The sequence below is a fragment of the Hippichthys cyanospilos genome, chromosome 3 (assembly GCF_059441005.1).
Source record: "Hippichthys cyanospilos isolate Australia breed blue-spotted pipefish chromosome 3, RoL_Hcya_1.0, whole genome shotgun sequence".
NCBI lineage: Eukaryota > Metazoa > Chordata > Actinopteri > Syngnathiformes > Syngnathidae > Hippichthys > Hippichthys cyanospilos.
The window spans coordinates 29678047-29696857 of NC_142371.1; the positions used below are offsets into that span (position 1 = coordinate 29678047).

The following is an 18811-nucleotide window of genomic DNA, read 5'->3' on the forward strand; positions in this document are numbered from 1 at the left end:
TTTTTTACATGCGCCCATGGGCGCTTTAGGCGCATAGCGCAAATACACACTCCTCCGGCTGTCCACAGCTATAACAGACATGGCAACCTCTGGAGGAGTGCCACCCCCTGTGTAATATAATTTAATGATAACTAGACCAATGATTATATTTAAAACATACTGTTGGTCCTTAAGAACACATTCATTTGCAAGTTTTTTTTTAAATGTATAATAAGTTAATTTATTCATTTTTTTATGATAAATGTTCTAAATCTTACATATTGTCACTTTAAGGCTTTTAAAACCAATTTAACCAGGGGTGCCACCATCTGTGGAGGGCACTTTACATTAATAAATGAACATGTTACACTATTATGCAATGAACATGCCTTTATTTGAATAAGATTTACATTCCCAATTTTGAATGCATCAGAATCCCGTGTGTAGTGTTTTTTTAAATGCATATCTCGTTACTTTCTCTGCCCTTACTGTTTTTTGTTTGATTTTTTTTCTGTATTTCTGAACTGCAAGTTTTTTTTTTTTGAGTAATATTTTACTGCGGAGGATTTATAAAACGTGTTTTTTTTTATTCTGAAAGTCCCGAGAGGAAGTTAGCAATCGGTGGCCTCAAGCAGTACTTCCTCAAGTGGTAAACATTCATTCTTTCATTTTTGGGGTCTCTCTCTCTCTGTCTAAAGACTTAGGTGTTCCCCCAAAACGTAAAGCGGGGTTTGTCACATGGTTTGTCTTCTTTCACTCAGTTTTAAAACCAAACATGATCAGTTGTCAAATTGTCATTTTGCCATTTACCTCGCGGTCCTCCAGTGATTCGATTAATTTTATGGACGTGATCTTGATTTTTATCCTTATAAAAAAACAAACAATCTAACAGACATTTGCATGAATTTATTGCGGGTGTAATTTAGTAGTTTCGTTTCTCTATAACTTTCTTTTTGGCGTTTCAGTGGAAGTGAAAGATTACACTTATTTTCAGTAAGTCGAAGTTCCTCTTACTGTAAATGCATACTGTTAAGTCCTCGGAACAGGGAAGTACAAACTAATGGTACACGAATCTCTTGGTTTTTTTGCTACTATTTCGAAGAATTCTGCGCACATCTTGTTTTGATAGCTAACAGTATTGTGGCAAACTGTATTTTCTCAGATGGCACGGCGTGATAGACTGTCTCTCCTCCTCATCTTTGTGGCTACTTCCATGCTGAAATTCCTGGACGGGCGCCCCAATAGTTTAACAATGATCAGATATGAATTCAACAGCACTGCTCGGAAAGGTACAATTAGCCCTCGTTCAAAAATTAAGGCAGATTATTCTGTTTTCTTCCATAGCCCAAGGTTAAAAAACCTTATTACCACTTACTGTATATACTCCATTTCTTAAAATTAGCTAGTTTAGCTTGATTGTTTTTTTACTATGATTGAGTAGCCATGTTAACCTTGACAGCATCCAACACATAATGTAATGCAAATTAGAAAACATAAGTGCAATTATTCATTTTGCAATAGTCCACTTTTCGCCCAAACAGAAAAAAGACAAATAAATACCAGTTGTAATGTCCCTAATACATCCGAGTTTGGTGGTGGACAGCAATTTCCCACACATGCAAAATGTTCACTATGATGATGAAAACAGAATTTTCATGGTCAAAATATCAAATAATTTTCACCACTAATTATGGTAGTTAGGAAAACAGTAAGACGTTGTGAAATAGTGTACAGTATATGAAATGAAATATAAAATGACATGAATGTCAGATTTATTATTGTATTGGTATGTGTGCAAATATTTGGCCTATTATAATAAAACCGGAAAGTTTTATTTCTTTGCTAAATTTTTACAACAGTAATTCTGAAGAGGGATAAAATCATACTGTAATGATATTGACCATTCGTTTCAGATTTTGAATTATGTAATCAGCTTCTATAAAAAGAAACACATGCAGTTCATTTCTTTGCTATGGTTATGACTTTGATACCAAATTAAAGTATAATTGCACCATCATACGACATTATTACATATGCACAACACATTGGTGGTTTCGAAATCAACAGTCAAGGAAAATAGTTTAGCTATTGCACTGTATCGGTAGCAAATATGCTTGAAATGCTTCTCAATATGAAGACAATTTGCAACTTTGGTACAGATTTTCTCCAGAAACACAAAATTTAAGTACATAAACTAACGGACTACTTGCGGAGCACTTTAAGGCCTTTAATTTGACACCTGTGCTTTGATGGTCTAAACTTGCAATTGTTGTGTTTATTAATTTGCAATCTCAAGACGTGGCAGCAGAAGTTGCGAGCTACACAGATGTGGCCAAAAGGATCATCGACCTGGCTGTGTTGGGCGCTGCGCAGAACCGCTCCTACAGACGCCTCGCCGACTTTACTGACACCATCGGGAACCGTGTCAGCGGCTCGTTCAACCTGGAGATGGCTATCAAGTATATGTACAAAGCTATGACGCTGGATGGTTTGGATGTACATCTCGGTGAGTAATGCTAAGTTAATGTTCATCTGAATACATGACCATCACATGACTGCATTTTTACGGCCTTATTAAAATTTGTGCTTTGTGAGAGTTTCAACTTATGATGCACTTAAGAATACAAGGGAGAAAGGTTGCCTGTATCATCATCTTTACCTTTACTCTATGGGAATGAAGAATTATTTTGTGTGTGTGTCCGTCTGTCTGTCTTTGGTTCTACGTCACCAGAACCGGTAAAAATCCCACACTGGGTTCGAGGAAAGGAGAGTGCAGTGATGACATTGCCGAGGACCAAGAATCTGGCTATTTTGGGTCTCGGGAGCAGTGTAGGGACACCGCCTGAAGGTTAGCCGTCACGGAAAAAAAATCACTTCATTATGAAAGTGATTTTGATTCGTGTATTTCCTCACACAATTACCTCTTTTTAGTGATTCATTAAACAGCCGTGTCATCTAATAACAAGTGTTTGCACAGTGGCTGGCTGTATCATGATGAGCCTCTTTTCTACAGATATCCTACAAAATTTGCTTGCTTAAATCAGACAGATTTGATTATAAAGCATTCCGGACCAAATACACAAAGAAAAAACTGCGGCCGCTGATCCCACCTTTAATTGCACTACATTTCTACCCTCACTTTGCTCTATCATAATGGCCTATTCACAAAAGATATTGTACTAATGACATGCCAGTACAAACACGTTCCACAAAGTTTGACACCACCTTGAGTGCAGTTTGCACCTGTTTTCATCTTGATTATTACATGAGGCAAAGTAACATGCCCAACTTTAAATAAAATGCATGATTATTCTTATTGTTATTATTATTATTATTATTATTATTATTATGTTTATTATTATTCTCATGGATAGATGAAGTAGTCACAACGTGATTTTTTTGGTCTTAACTGCTAGTGTGAATGAGATTGTCGTCACTAATATAATTTAATGTTAATATAAATCTCAAATCCTGGAGTTTATGAACATATAGTATAAGCGATTTCCTCAATAAGCCGCATTAATCTGTTGCAAGCACCTTGAAGATGCATTGACGCCTGCGTTGTGATTTAGTTGCTGTCCATTTGCTCAATTTCTACCGGTTTGCACCATGCAAAAGACGCGCAATCTTTTTGTGAATATAGCAGTGCATTTTAAATGTGCATTATCATTTTTTTCCCTCCCTGTCTAAAGGTATTGAGGCAGAGGTGTTGGTTGTTAGATCCTTTGAGGAACTGAAGAGCCGAGCCAGCGAGGCCATGGGGAAGATTGTGGTCTTCAACCAGCCATTTATCAGCTACGGCGAGACAGTGGCATACCGTGCGTACGGCGCCTCTGAGGCATCAAAAGTCGGAGCTGTGGCCACACTCATTAGATCAATCACTCCCTTCTCAATTAATAGGTGCTCATCTCCCTCTAAACATGCATTTAGTGAAACATTTGCTTTTTCTCTCCTTTCAAGCAAATGTTTAATCTATCTTGGGCTCTACATTTTTAGTCCTCACACAGGTTGGCAAGACTACCAGGATGGTGTCAAGCGCATTCCTACAGCATGCATCACGATGGAGGATGCTGAGCTGATGTGGCGTATAGCGCAGAGGGGACAACGGATCATCGTCAGACTTACAATGGCCGCCAAGACTCTTCCAGATGCAGACTCCTTTAACACTGTGGCTGAGATAAAAGGCTGGCAGTACCCTGAGCAGGTAGCACTCTTCTTCTGTCTGTCAGCCATGTTTATTGAAATGGGTGCAAAATCCTTCTCGCTTTCTAAATGTTTAATCAACTTGGGTGGCACATACAAATGAGTACTGTATGTCACTTCACTAATTAGTTCCCTCCTTTTGTTGGCTACATGTGGGAGGTATTATATGAGATCATCTGGGTAATTATGAACAGTACTGTTTATCCCCACAAATAACAGAAAATTGCATTTGTGCAGATTTGCTGTTTGTGCATTAAATACAAAGCTTGGTTCCAATGAGGTTAGGATATTGTGTAAAATGTGAATGAAAACAGTGATTTCCATTAATAACAATATATTGAAAGACAGGACTCACTCACTCACTCAATTCAATGGGACTAGGCCACGTGTTCACCACTTGTAAAATGTTTTACCACATTTTTAAGTGTTCCATCCATATCATATTATATATATTTGATGCGTTTTGACAAAAGCAAGCTTATGTCATACAGTGATTAGTTTTGAGTCATTGAGGAAAATACAACTTTTTGACATAGATGCCCATTTTTGGGATTTCTACAAAAACAACCTCCTTCAGGTCTCAACTTTCATTTCCCAGGAGTTGAATGGTTGAAATTTTAACCAAAGTGTATGAAAATAAGGGATTAGTAAAGAATGCATACCATTGAAACATGAAGTACCAAATATTTAAATGTGTTTTTGTCAAAACTACGGTTCTCAACTTGGCAACATTGAAATTGCTATAATTATGTCAGTCTTTGAGCTACCTCTGTGCAATATATATTGTTTTAAAGGGAATTAGAATATATAAATATCAAAAATTTTGTTTTCCTAGAAATGAGCCTGATCTTTTGAAAACCCATTACACATGGTTAAGTATTGTTGCAAACACAATGCATACTTTAGCTAGTTTGATATGCTGAATCCGAGCTCTCGCCTAACATTCCCTGAACCCATATGAAAACTGTACTTTCTAGATTTCTAGGTTTACCTTTTTGGCAGCAAACCATTTTTTGATTGCCTAGGTTCATCCAAGCATGATGGTCATTCGCTTTTTATGCATCTGCACAAACAACCAAACACCTCTCGTTTGCCCCTCTATTTACGAGGGCTGGACGAAATGGCCCCCCAAAAAATCTAAATTAAAAACAAAATTACAAATTCAACAAACATTTATATAAAGATTTGATTTATTTACAATAAATAACCAATGTAAATTATGTTTTGACAAACGTTTGCATAGCTTGAGACAAACAATAACTCTTCAAAGCCTGTACTCAACTTGCATACATGCCACAAAGTATTGTCAACATGTTTTTTAAACCATCCATCCAGCATTCTGCCACTTGTGTAATGCTTCAATTTCACAATTTAGCTGATTTACAAATAGTTGATTTATAAAATGGCTGCACAATTCAGTTCATCCCCCAATCCCGCCCCATTTGACTGGTGCCTTAAATGGAGCACATCAAGCAAGAATGGGGAAATAATTCTACTTGTAAAGCTCCAATAATCCATGTTCTCAGTTCCCAAACACTTATTGAATGTTGGTAAAAGAAAAGATAACACAATGGCTGTATTTTGGAACGTGTCGAATGCGTCAAATTAAACAATAGTTGATATTTTAGGGATAAAAAAGATCAGTTTTAATAAAACATGTTGTAGTGTATTGATTTCTATGTAGTTTAAAAGAAATTTAAAAATCATTTTTCTGTTTTATTTACAATTTACACAGCGTCCCGACTGAAATTGTGGTTTCACAGATGTTTTTTTTTGTTTGTTTTTCAATGTGAAGGTATATGTCAGTAATGTAATTCTTGCTTTAAAACTTACTTTAAAACTTACTCCTGTACTCCATCAGTTAAGGTGATTAGGTATAAAATGTGGCCTTGCTTCATCGTAATTTAATCATATATCACCTCATACCACGACTTGAGCCAACATGCACTAAATGTCCTGTCCATATCTTTTGAGATGACTCATACTTGCGCACTGAGAAATATGGGTTGGACTTGATAAACAGATAATTTCTTCCGAAATATCTAAATAACCATTTTCTAAGTACTCTTATCTTTGTGAAGGTTAACCTTTTGGCACTGGTATTGTACTTTATTTTATCACATTTTGTAGGAGCCCAGTGAGTATCGATTGCATGTCCATTAATGACTTATTGTCAACAATACTTGTACATCTTGATCTGGATTGAATACCTGACGAAACCACAATGGTTGATTCATTAACTCAATCAATCCCAAAGAAGCCTTTTTTAATGTGAGAGTGCAGACAGTCAATCCCAGTTACTTATTTATATCTTTTTCCATTTTTTTCAAGTGTTTTTTTCAAAAGGTATATAGAAATGGCCGGTATCACTTTAGGTAGTAAATTCATTAATGAATTCTTCTAAATTCGTCAGCCATGTTTAGACCCTCCCTCTTTTAAACAGACACTTTTGAAAAAAAAAAAAAAAAAAAAAAAATATATATATATATATATATATATATATATATATATATATATATATACACACACACACACACATACACACAGCACACACACACAGCAGGAGAGAGAGATTTTTTTTTTTTTCCTTTTAATAAAAGTACCTGAGATTGAATGTCTGGACTCTTAAAAAAATGTCTTTGGGATTGAATGATTTATTCTCTGTGATTGTGAAATGATTTTATGCCATCTTTTAATCATTTACAGTATAGCTCCAGTAAAGTTAAGGCCTGCTCATTTTAATGTTTAAAACTGACCTCAGACATTGATTTGACAGAGCCCAAAATGTTTTGTGTGCGGTAAGTTTAGAAAAGGGAAATGAAATGCATGACATAATTACATCATGTCTAGTTTGTGAATTTTTACTTTTGTCGTTTCAGCAAACGATGTCTGTGTGTGATTTGAGGTTTAGTGAATCACAGCACGTAGCTGAGTCAGTCAATTGTCAAACAGGAATGAATTGCTTTGACTGTTGCCTAACTCCCTTTTTAGCATCTTTTACACTCAATTATAATTGTGGTTTCTGTTGACTTCTATAAATGGCTCGACTAGCCATCTTTGTAAAAGCTTGTTATTTACTATGGAAAAGGATATCTTATTCTCATACAGTAGTTCCATATTCTTATTCCTGCCTGTCTTTTTTTTCTCATTGTATTTAAAATGACTAAAGACACTAGGGGCGGCATGGTGGAAGACTGGTTAGCACGTCCGCCTCATATGCAGAAGCCGTTGGTTTCCCCTTGGCTGCGTGTAGCTCCCGCTTGCCTGTATGGCCCCACTAAGGACATCCTGGCATCCTCCCACTGACAATACTTTGCCTGCATGATTAATAGAAGTTTTCTGAAGACCCCAAAATGTTTTATTTCAATTTCTATTATTTTTTATGGGAACAACCCAATATATTTGTTTGACCTCTGAGATTCAATGTGTAGTTTGTTTGTTTTTTGATTACGAAACAAGGTCTTTGTTCCTATTTTTGTTGGTTTTTCTCTTACAGTGGTTCAATGTTTCAGGTTCATGGTCCACACTTTTGTTTGCCCAAACATTGTCCTGCATTTCCCACTGACTGGAATTCAGTGTAACATAATCTTACTGGAAATGATGTTTATACCTCTGTTTACCTTATAGCTAGTTACATGGAGCTAATCACTTTTACTTATTGTATATGTGCTAGGTTGTCCTATTGAGTGGTCATCTGGACAGTTGGGATGTGGGCCAGGGTGCTATGGATGATGGGGGCGGAGCCATGGTTTCTTGGGAAGCCCTGTCACTTATAAAACAGCTGGGTGAGCCGAGCCAAGCTAACCAATTACAAATGCATATAAACAAAGCTGAGTAAATAATTACTTATGATTATTTCTCTCACTGTGAGTTAATAGTGTACATATAGCACTTTAAAATCTTGGATAAACAGCTCACATCACACATATTTGGAAAGAAGCAACAGTGCTTGTATAACTATTTATTGTATAGATGTTTTTGCTGTGTGCCTTGAATTTTCTCAAACGTAATTGAAATATGTATTATGTGCCTATTTATTTATTTTTATTTATTTATACACCTGTGAACCAAGTGACATTGAGAAGTTCGAAAAATGACATTATATGGCATGTCATTATTGGTTGGACAAATGGTCATAAATTTCCAGGACCAAAAAAAACATCTCACTGTCAAGTCAAGTTCTCCTGCTGTCATGTCAAGATGTGTTCTTTCTGAGTCTAGTTTCAGATTTTAATTTATAGTCTGAGTGTAAGATCATTTTAGTAATTGAACCCCCTAAAAATCTACAAGTTATGACCAAAACAGCAGGTATAAGTTATGACCAAATTAGCAGGGATAGGCTCCAAGCACACCAAGCGGTTAAGATAATGAATGAACAAGAATGAGAAATTTGCCGAGTTAGAATCCACCTTTCCCACTCAAATCTGAACTGAATCAAAGAATTCATCGAGCATTACATTCATGAGCTTGTCGTTGGTTTACTCCTCAGATAGCTTGCTAAGAAAATTAATCAACATCTGCACTGTATGGCGGACATACTAACCAGTAGTTTAACATCTTAATAGGCTAATTTATTTTTAATGTAAAATAAATGTCATGGTTTGTTGGGTTGTGGGTTTATTTTGAGGGGTTCTGTTTCTGTTTACGTTTATAGTTCCGGTTTCTGCCCCTGTCGCGTCTGCCTGCGTTAGTTTTGATTTAGTCCACCTGTCTGTTACCTGCGCCTCGTGTCCTCCAATCTGCTCCCTTTGCCTGTTGTCCCTGCCCAGCTGCCATGTGTTAGTTTGATTAGTTTGTGAATGTATTTAAGCCTAGTGTCTGTTACAGCCCGTGTCGGATCATTGTCTCTGTCACGTCATGTCATATTGTCTCTATCGTATTGTTGTTTCGTAGTCCCGTCTTGCCCCGAGTCCCTCAGCTCCGTGTTTTCCTGCCAGCCTGTCCATAGTGTTTTGCTTTCTGTTTTGCCAGCCTGCCTGCGCCCTTAGTTCGAGTTTTTTGCCGTCCTGTTTTTCTCGCTTTTGTTCCCGTTCGTTTATAAATAAATGGATTTAATCAACCCCCTGTCCCGACGCTCCCCTGCTTTTGGGTCCTCCTCCTCTGCAACCATACCGGCCTCCTCAACCGCCGTACTCCCCCGTGACAGAATGATCCGACCACCAGCACAGGACCCAGCGGGAAGTCCGCGTCGGCGGACTCGACGCCGCCGCCCCGCCCGCATCCGTTCTCAGCCCGCCGGTCAGCCCCGTTCCCCCAGTGTGAGACCTCTTGTTTTTTCTTCCGTGTTTCTCCCCTCCGAGTCCGCGTCTGTCCCCGCTTCTGATCCGCCCCCCGCGTCTGTTACTTCCGCGTTTCCCTCGTGTTCCTCCGACCTCCCATACGACACGATTCTGTCCCCGCACGTTTTTTGTAGTTCCGATTTTTCTGATTTGCGTAGTTCACCTTCTGTCCGCACACCCGATCACCCTTCCTCTCCTGTTCGCGCACCTTACTGTACGTTGGACTCAGATTTTTCCGATATCGAGGATTGCCCTCCTTTCGTCACGTTTCGTTCCAGTACCGGTCCGGATTTTGTTTACCCGCGTCCCTCTTCCTTCGACACTTTTTATCATATTCCGTATTCGAGCCCGTGCACCTCTGATTATGATTTTGATTCAGATTTTGACTATCAGTCCGGCCAGTCCTTTTACAGTTCGTCCGAAGACTCCGATTCAGAGCCCCTATTTGACCGTGACCTTTTCGTGGGCTCCCGGTTGGCATTTCGTGGCCGCCGGTGGAGGGGCCCGCGAAAAGGCCACCGCCCCAGTGACCACCAGAACCCATCTGTTCAGCCTTCCGATCCGTTCCCTCCTGTCTCTGTGTCCCCCTCTTGCCGCGCCCTGCCTACTTCCTCCTGTCCTGTACCACCCTCTTCTTGCACCCTGTCCCAAGCTCCTGTCGCGTCTGTACCACCGGTCTCTGTTCCCCAAACTTCCTGCCGGCGGGCTGAAGCGGCACCCGCCCCTGTCCCAGCGCCAAGGCGGCTACCCGTACCTGTCCCAGCGCCAAGGCGGCTACCCGTACCTGTCCCTGCGCCAAGGCGGCTACCTGTCCCTGCGCCAAGGCGGCTACCCGCCCCTGTCCTTGCGCCAAGGCGGCAGACCGCCCCTGTCCCAGCGCCAAGGCGGCAGACCGCCCCTGTCCCAGCGAGCCGGCGCCCGGCCTCTGCGAACCCTGCGAGCCGGTCCCCGGTCTCTGCGAACCCTGCGAGCCGGTCCCCGGCCTCTGCGAACCCTGCGAGCCGGTCCCCGGCCTCTGTGAACCCTGCGAGCCGGCGCCCGGCCTCTGCTACCCCTGCGAGCCGGCGCCCGGCCTCTGTGACCCCTGCGAGCCGGCGTCCGGCCTCTGTGACCCCTGCGAGCCGGACCCCGGCCTCTGTGACCCCTGCGAGCCGGACCCCGGCCTCTGTGACCCCTGCGAGCCGGACCCCGGCCTCTGTGACCCCTGCGAGCCGGACCCCGGCCTCTGTGACCCCTGCGAGCCGGACCCCGGCCTCTGTGACCCCTGCGAGCCGGACACCGGCCTCTGTGCACCCTGCGAGCCGGACCCCGGCCTCTGTGCACCCTGCGAGCCGGACCCCGGCCTCTGTGCACCCTGCGAGCCGGACCCCAGGCTCTGTGAACCCTGCCCGTCTGCCTCCCAAGCCAGTCGCCCGTCTGCCTCCCAAGCCAGTCGCCCGTCTGCCTCCCAAGCCAGTCGCCCGTCTGCCTCCCAAGCCAGTCGCCCGTCTGCCTCCCAAGCCAGTCGCCCGTCTGCCTCCCAAGCCAGTCGCCCGTCTGCCTCCAAAGCCAGTCGCCCGTCTGACTCCAAAGCCAGTCGCCCGTCTGCCTCAGTCATCCCAAGTCAGTCTCCTGGCATCCCCGCCGTTTCTGATTGGCCCCCAGTGGCTGTCTCTGTCCAGCCTGCCGTTCCCAGTGCTGCCAGCCACGGCGCCGCAGCCTCAGCCTGTTGAGCCACCAGCCACGGCGCCTCAGCCTCCTGAGCCGCCAGCCTCTGCGCCGCTGCCACAGCCTCCTGAGCCGCCAGCCTCGGCGCGGCAGCCGCAGTCGCCTGAGCTGTCAGCCATGCCACCATTGCCGCAGACGACAGAGATGCCAGACGGTTCCCTGTGGTCGCCCCTGTCCCAGGTCAGTCTTGTGCTCTCACTCGTGTCTGTGGTCTGCACCCAGTGGCTGTTCCCTGATGGCACCCCGACGACGCCTCCGCACCTGCCTGACGGCGTCCAGCCGACGCCTCCGCACCTGCCTGACGGCGTCCAGCCGACGCCTCCGCACCTGCCTGACGGCGTCCAGCCGACGCCTCCGCACCCGCCTGACGGCGTCCAGCCGACGCCTCCGCACCGGCCTGACGGCGTCCAGCCGACGCCTCCGCACCGGCCTGACGGCGTCCAGCCGACGCCTCCGCACCGGCCTGACGGCGTCCAGCCGACGCCTCCGCACCGGCCTGACGGCGTCCAGCCGACGCCTCCGCACCGGCCTGACGGCGTCCAGCCGACGCCTCCGCACCGGCCTGACGGCGTCCAGCCGACGCCTCCGCTCTGGCCTGACTGCGTCCAGCCGACGCCTCCGCTCTGGCCTGACTGCGTCCAGCCGACGCCTCCGCTCTCGCCTGACGGCGTCCAGCCGACGCCTCCGCTCTCGCCTGACGGCGTCCAGCCGACGTCTCCGCTCTCGCCTGACGGCGTCCAGCCGACGTCTCCGCTCTCGCCTGACGGCGTCCAGCCGACGTCTCCGCTCTCGCCTGACGCCGCCCTGCTGACGTCTCCGCTCTCGCCTGACGCCCCGCCTGCCGATCTTCAGGGGCAACCGGGATACAAGCCTACCTGGGGTGGCTTGCTGTTCGCCATCGGGCGCCCAGGTCGCCCGCCTGACTCGGCCCGCCGGGCACATCTGCTCTGGCGTCCTGGCCGCCCGCCTGATTCGCCTCGCCGGGCGCCTCTTGTCTGGCGTCCGGGCCGCCCACCTGACTCGGCCCGCCGGGCACATCTGCTCTGGCGTCCTGGCCGCCCGCCTGATTCGCCTCGCCGGGCGCCTCTTGTCTGGCGTCCGGGCCGCCCACCTGACTCGCCCCGCAGGGCACCTTTCGTCTGGCGACCGGGTCGCCCGCCTGACTCGCTCTGGCGACCGGGTCGTCCTCTGGACTTTCCCCCTCGGGTGCATCCCGTTTGGCACCAGGGGTGCCTTTGGACTGTTTTTGTTTTTCTCCTGTGCCCTCCTCCGGTCCCCCTTCCGCCCACCCTGCCTCGGTTTTGTTTGCTTGTCGGTTTGTTTTGGGACGTCTGGGATCCGTCCCTTGAGAGGGGGGTTCTGTCATGGTTTGTTGGGTTGTGGGTTTATTTTGAGGGGTTCTGTTTCTGTTTACGTTTATAGTTCCGGTTTCTGCCCCTGTCGCGTCTGCCTGCGTTAGTTTTGATTTAGTCCACCTGTCTGTTACCTGCGCCTCGTGTCCTCCAATCTGCTCCCTTTGCCTGTTGTCCCTGCCCAGCTGCCATGTGTTAGTTTGATTAGTTTGTGAATGTATTTAAGCCTAGTGTCTGTTACAGCCCGTGTCGGATCATTGTCTCTGTCACGTCATGTCATATTGTCTCTATCGTATTGTTGTTTCGTAGTCCCGTCTTGCCCCGAGTCCCTCAGCTCCGTGTTTTCCTGCCAGCCTGTCCATAGTGTTTTGCTTTCTGTTTTGCCAGCCTGCCTGCGCCCTTAGTTCGAGTTTTTTGCCGTCCTGTTTTTCTCGCTTTTGTTCCCGTTCGTTTATAAATAAATGGATTTAATCAACCCCCTGTCCCGACGCTCCCCTGCTTTTGGGTCCTCCTCCTCTGCAACCATACCGGCCTCCTCAACCGCCGTACTCCCCCGTGACAATAAATGCATCCAGTATAAACCTATAAGGACGCATTTGTCGTTAAGTGGCACAATATTACTGCATGATATCCTTAATGTGTATCTTCTTCCCTTTCCAGGTTTACGTCCAAGGAGGACCATGCGCACAGTGCTTTGGACGGGTGAAGAACAGGGTGGAGTAGGAGCACAGCAGTACTACAATCTTCATAAGGTCTTACATATTGCTGCAATTCTGAATATTAAAAAAAATACACTTCAAAATGAAAGGGAGCAGAGCTATAGAAATCAATAAAGCATCTGTAGGCTGCCTAGTATTGTTTTTTTAGTGCCGCTATCATGGTCTGGTTAAGTTATCCCATATCAGCACTGGCTTCATGTTAGCTACAGCATCCAGTTCCCCATTCACACTACGCTCTGTCATATTTTAGACTAGATTTTCACAACCTTTATAGTGCCAAGGCCCATATTTTATGACATAAAACATCACATTCCACACCATCAAATAGAAGTGGCATAAAAGGTGGATAACTAGATTAGAAAGACCATTACATTGTCTGCTTATATAACTACAGACATATTTTCTTGGCGTATAGTGTAGGTAGATGGACAAAGATACACTGTAGTGCTACTTTAGTAAATAAATCATTTTTAGACCAATTAAGTCAAACTTGATTCTGTACTTTCCTAAAGCATACTTGATAATCTATTATGGCACTTGTTATGAAGCAAGACTATCAAGTATATGCAATATATTGTGGTTCGACAATATACAAAAGTCATTTCGCAAAACATTTGATCTTATTTGATGTTTGATTTTATCTGTGCCTGTGTTCTTTTTTACCCTTTTTTTGGCGTTTGCCGCTATTGTTTGTGTACTCCTTCCAACTTATTTTTTCATCAAGGTGAATCTGTCCAACTTTGATATGGTTATGGAGTCCGACATGGGGACATTCACCCCGGTGGCCCTGCAGTTTACTGGCAGTGTTGCAGCGCAAAAGGTACGATCTTTACACCGCAACCATGTAAACATTTTTATATAATGTATTCTGTCATTTTAAATACCCTAGAAAACAGAGGCTACTAAATATTAGGAAAGCATGAAAAAACAGATGGTCAATTTTGACCTACAACTTGTATTAAGATGTAGTTTAGAGAGTTTAGGAGACCTTGTCCTTGTGTGTACCAACAGGTGATGGGGGAAGTGGTCAAACTATTAGCTCCGCTCAATACAACCAAACTGGAGACGCATGGAGAGGGGACGGACATCTCACCTTGGATGCAAGCTGGAGTACCAGGTCACAGTTTAATCAGCAGGATATTACTCACTACATGGGGAAATGAGAAGTATTCTACCCTTATTTGTGTTGTGATGGAATATATTATTACTTTTGAAAGTGTTGTGCACAGAGATTCACTTCCTTTGCTGCTTCCAAGTAATTTCAGAAAAATAGACATCTGGAATCTGGATGTTATTGTGGGAAATTAATGTAATATTAGATGGGCTATAAAACGGCTTCTTGTCAACATTATTCTAGTTCAAAATCTCAAATAAACCACGAAGGTTAAGGAATTGTCAGCAACAAAAACTATTGAGTTCAAGAAAAAAAATTACTGGCCGCACTTGGACTGCCTCCAGAGGCTCAATGCGACCATTTTAAAGGCATTCTGGATCGTTTAAAAGCAGTAACACTATTAATGCCAAATGATGGCTTCATTTATTTTATGAGGGAATGCAAGTACCATAACACACCATAACTTTTTCTTGTGAACTTAATTTCTCCAAAAGTGTGTAGGCACTTGTCCAACTGTTAGATGGTTCGTTTTTTTTGCCCCCTGAAGATTCACCTGGAACAAAGTTTCCCTAATATAGTTAGCATGCACAAAACCCGGTAGCTGTATGTGCCATAAAAAACAATTTGAATATTGTTACTTGTACAATGTGCACCATAGGGACTTATTATTATATTGATCAAAGGGGTGGTTCATAGGTTAATGTGAAGCTGCCACAAATGATAGTCATATTCTTTTGACACTGTCAAAACATTCTAAAGATTCACAGCATTATGAAGTTAATATTTACTATTTCAATCATCAGTCGTTACCTCTAATGCCGCTGCATGTATCTTGGGGAGAGGTTGAGGTTCCCACTGCTGAAACACAGACACGAGAGTACGGATGTGTCAACATCATTTGTACAGAGACCTCACTCTTTCCCTCATTTCATCATGTAGAACGGAATTTGTTTATGCATTATGTGGTAATACATTCCAAATCAGAACGCGAACACGCACCTTCCTGAAAGATGAATAAAGTAAACTCGCACTATCGTAAAGCTAATGGAGATTTTAAATAGAATATTTGCCTTTTCACATTTCTTATCTTTTGCATACAGTTAAAAATCCTTTGCATATTAGGCCTAGTGGCAAACATTTCTCAGCTGTTTGCAAGAAGCAAATTACAAAGTGGCGGCTTATGTAGTGCAATGGAACTGATATTACAAGGATTTTGACGCAAATTCAATGCAAAATGCTAGCTTTAATAACTATTGCAGTCTCAGTTCAGCCTATCAGAGTTATCAATCAAAAGAAACCAGAGAAAAGAAAAAAACTTGAAAAACAAACTTGATTCAAAGCAATCTTTTGCAAAAGAGGACGGCTGCACCAAGTTGTACCGATGTTCATAGGCTCTTCTCTTCATTTTATTACAAAGATTACAAACAAGGAGTGTGTGTGTCTGTGTGTGCCTGTCTGTCAGTAGGTGTGCAAGGAATGTATTTTTTATGATAACATTTATTAATGTCATATCATGTTTCACCATTAATTTTCAATATTTTGTCCGCTTCTTGCTAAGGTATGTTTTTATGATTTTACTCTCCTATCATGGTCATATATTCTACCAAACATATATTCTGTACCCAACATAGTGGCTGTGGCACTCATGGTGGCATTCATCCTGTAAAAAAAAGAAACAACAAAAGGGGTTGCAATTGTCAGTAATATGGCCATCCATCCATCAGATAAGAAGCAAAAACAAAAAAGGGGTCCCAACCTTTTATTAAATCATTTCATTGAGAGCCTCTGAGCTCTCACATCATTACTGTCTGGATGGCTTGTGTTATTGCATGTCCATCAGTTGCATTATATGTATGTGCAATGTATATAAGGCACATACCCACTTTGGCCTGTAGTTATCAAATCAAAAACAAAAGTATTTGAATATGCAATCTGTAGATCACTGTCTTCATTCATTTAATACCTTAATGAAAAACATCTTCAATACTGTGCTTAGTCCAGCATCCTTTATACAGTGTTCCTGATGAATCTTAGACCATTTCACATGGGCCATGGTCCTCAATCTTCAAATCCCACCAGAGATTTTTTATAGGGTTCAAATCAGGCGACTGCAGGCCTCTCTGTAATCTTCCATTTCTTTTTTTTTTTTTTTAAACCAACCCTTGGTGGACTTTGATCTATACTTGGGATCATTTTCCTGTTGGAAGGTCCAATGACAGTCAAGTTGCAGCATGCTCACAGGCGGCACAATGCTTTTACCTAAGATTTCCTGATACTTGAATGAATTCATTGTTTCCTCCACATGCATCAGCTTCACATGGCCAGAACCGGCAAAGCGGCCCCAGAGCATCACTGGGCCACAACCATGCTGCACTGTAGGCAGGGTGTTCTTTTCAGCATATGCATCATTGTTCTTCTTACAAACATACTGCTGTTTCAATCACAAAACATTCCATTTTATTAATATTAGTTTTATATTACAATTTTAACTGTTCGTGTCTACTTTGCTTATCACAAACAGCTGAAGAATTGTACATTTTGCCAAATGGTCTAAAATGAAATGGGAGTTGAAAAAAATTGATTGCAATTGTAGTTCCCCACTTCAGTGTTTGAAATCATCAAACAGGTATACATATTTGAAGAACACATCCAATTAAACATACATTTGGGTTTTAAAATTGTTTTCTTTATTAAAGAAAAAAGTTCAAAGCTAGCCTACTTTTTGAAAAATGACTCCTCTTGTGAAATCATGAATTGAGCGTGGCGTTTTTTTTTCCGAAAGCTTAAGTTCATTTTCACTGACCACACCCAAGCCTGATTACCTCCAGACTTGTTCAGTCAAGACATCACCTAAATAGAAGTTATCAGACAAAATGAAGTCAGCCAAAGAATCTCGAAAAGCTGCTAGAAAATGCCACTATCTAAATAAATTAAAGATCGGATGAGGAGTAATTAACATTCATTAGTATGCAAGTGGTCACAAATTCCTAAAAGTTTAGGACTCCAGAAAACCACTGTGAAAACCATTATCCGCAAAAGGAGAATGCATAATTAACCTCCTCAGGAGTGGCCAGCCCTCCAAAATTACACCAAAACAGCAACGACTCATCCAGGAGGAAACAAAGCAACTGAAGAAAACATCTCAAGAACTGCAGGCCTCCTCACCTTAGTTAAGGTCACAGTTTGTGACTAAAAAAAAAAAAGAGACTGAGTAGAAATTACATCCAAGGCAAAACCCACTGCTGAATAAAACAAACATAAAGGCTTGTCTTGAAAAAAGACAACAAAAAAAATACCTATTTTGTTCACAATTTCCCAAACTTTTGAGAGAATATTTTGTTTGGGACTCCTATGCTTCTTCAGAACTTGGACAACTTGCCGTGTTTGATGAAACCACAAATTTTGCTCTTCACCTGGAAGTCCTGAGGCAGAATGTTTGACCATGAGTTTGTGACCTCAAGTCGAAAGCACCTTAAGGTTCTGCTGCAATACAACAATCTAAAGCATACTCGCAAGCAAACTTAGATGGCTTAAAAAAAATAGTAACATCCATATTTATTGGAGCGGCCTAGTCAAAGTCCGGATTCAAATGAAATTGAAATGCTAAAAACCATTCAAGATGGATAAGCCTCCAGTAATGTTGAATCAACACAATTGTGCAAAGGAGAGTGGTCTTAAATATTCTCACAGAGATGTGAAAGATTCATTGGCAGTATCTAGAAAATGCTTGATTTTGCTTTTTACTGCGAAATGTGTGTAAAAACTGAAAACCGTTTTTGATGTTTGGGTTGTATCTTTTCACACAGGACCAAGTGGCTTTGAATATTTTTTTTCCCTCTCATCTTTTAAAAATTCAACCACATGTGAAATTCGCCTTTTGTTTCTGTCAGTCAGTCATCACTAACAACTATTTGTGTTGCCCATCATCCAGGTGCCAGCCTCCACGTGGCCGACAGCCGATATTTTTGGTTCCACCACACAGAAGCTGATACCATGACAGTTCAGAACCCTCGAGACATGGACCTCTGCTCAGCTTTGTGGGCCGTGGTGGCTTATGTGGTAGCAGACCTCGAGGACATGCTGCCTAGGTAGTTTTAAGAAGGAAGGCGCTTGAATTCTTGGAACCTGCAACGGATATTTTTATATTGGTGATGTTGGAGCAGATTATCATATAAAGCCTTATAAAAAAGTAACATTGCACATAACGTAAGACCTAAATGTGACACAAATTATTTTTTTATTTTTCCATGGTTTTTTCTAAGTTTATTTTTATCTTTTATTAAAATAACAAAGTGCAACTTATATAATCACCAGAAATGGTGATGAGATGTTACAAAGAATACTTTTATTGTTTTATCATGAATAAACTACCCATGTTTTGAACGGCCATTTATCACCATATCATTACTCCCATTTTAGTGCTCTCATAGGTTTGTCTGACTAAAGTGTTGATAAATT

The 18811-nt window shown here is 42.7% G+C and overlaps 1 protein-coding gene across 5 annotated transcripts; it reads left to right on the top strand.

Annotated features, from left to right (window-relative positions):
* The first annotated feature begins 585 nt into the window (after positions 1-585).
* On the top strand, positions 586-18742 carry LOC148426772 (carboxypeptidase Q-like). 5 transcript variants are annotated; one of them, XM_088411554.1, is made up of 11 exons: positions 586-628; positions 1142-1268; positions 2276-2485; positions 2711-2827; positions 3672-3879; positions 3976-4183; positions 7856-7967; positions 13181-13272; positions 13964-14059; positions 14251-14356; positions 18285-18742. In XM_088411554.1, the coding sequence occupies exons 2-11, from the start codon at positions 1142-1144 to the stop codon at positions 18443-18445; spliced, it is 1437 nt and encodes a 478-aa protein (XP_088267680.1). In that variant the 5' UTR covers positions 586-628; the 3' UTR covers positions 18446-18742. The 5 variants fall into 5 exon arrangements, with proteins under 5 accessions (XP_088267680.1, XP_088267683.1, XP_088267678.1 ...); XM_088411557.1 differs by having other exon boundaries at positions 628-720; positions 14251-14405; XM_088411552.1 differs by having other exon boundaries at positions 628-720.
* The last annotated feature ends 69 nt before the right edge of the window (positions 18743-18811 follow it).

Bases quoted from the DNA above. Each gene is read 5' to 3' on its own strand.
- LOC148426772 (XM_088411552.1), top strand. The intron at 4,184-7,855 runs GTAGCACTCTTC...TATATGTGCTAG, and splicing joins GCTGGCAGTACCCTGAGCAG to GTTGTCCTATTGAGTGGTCA. The intron at 14,060-14,250 runs GTACGATCTTTA...GTGTACCAACAG, and splicing joins GCAGTGTTGCAGCGCAAAAG to GTGATGGGGGAAGTGGTCAA.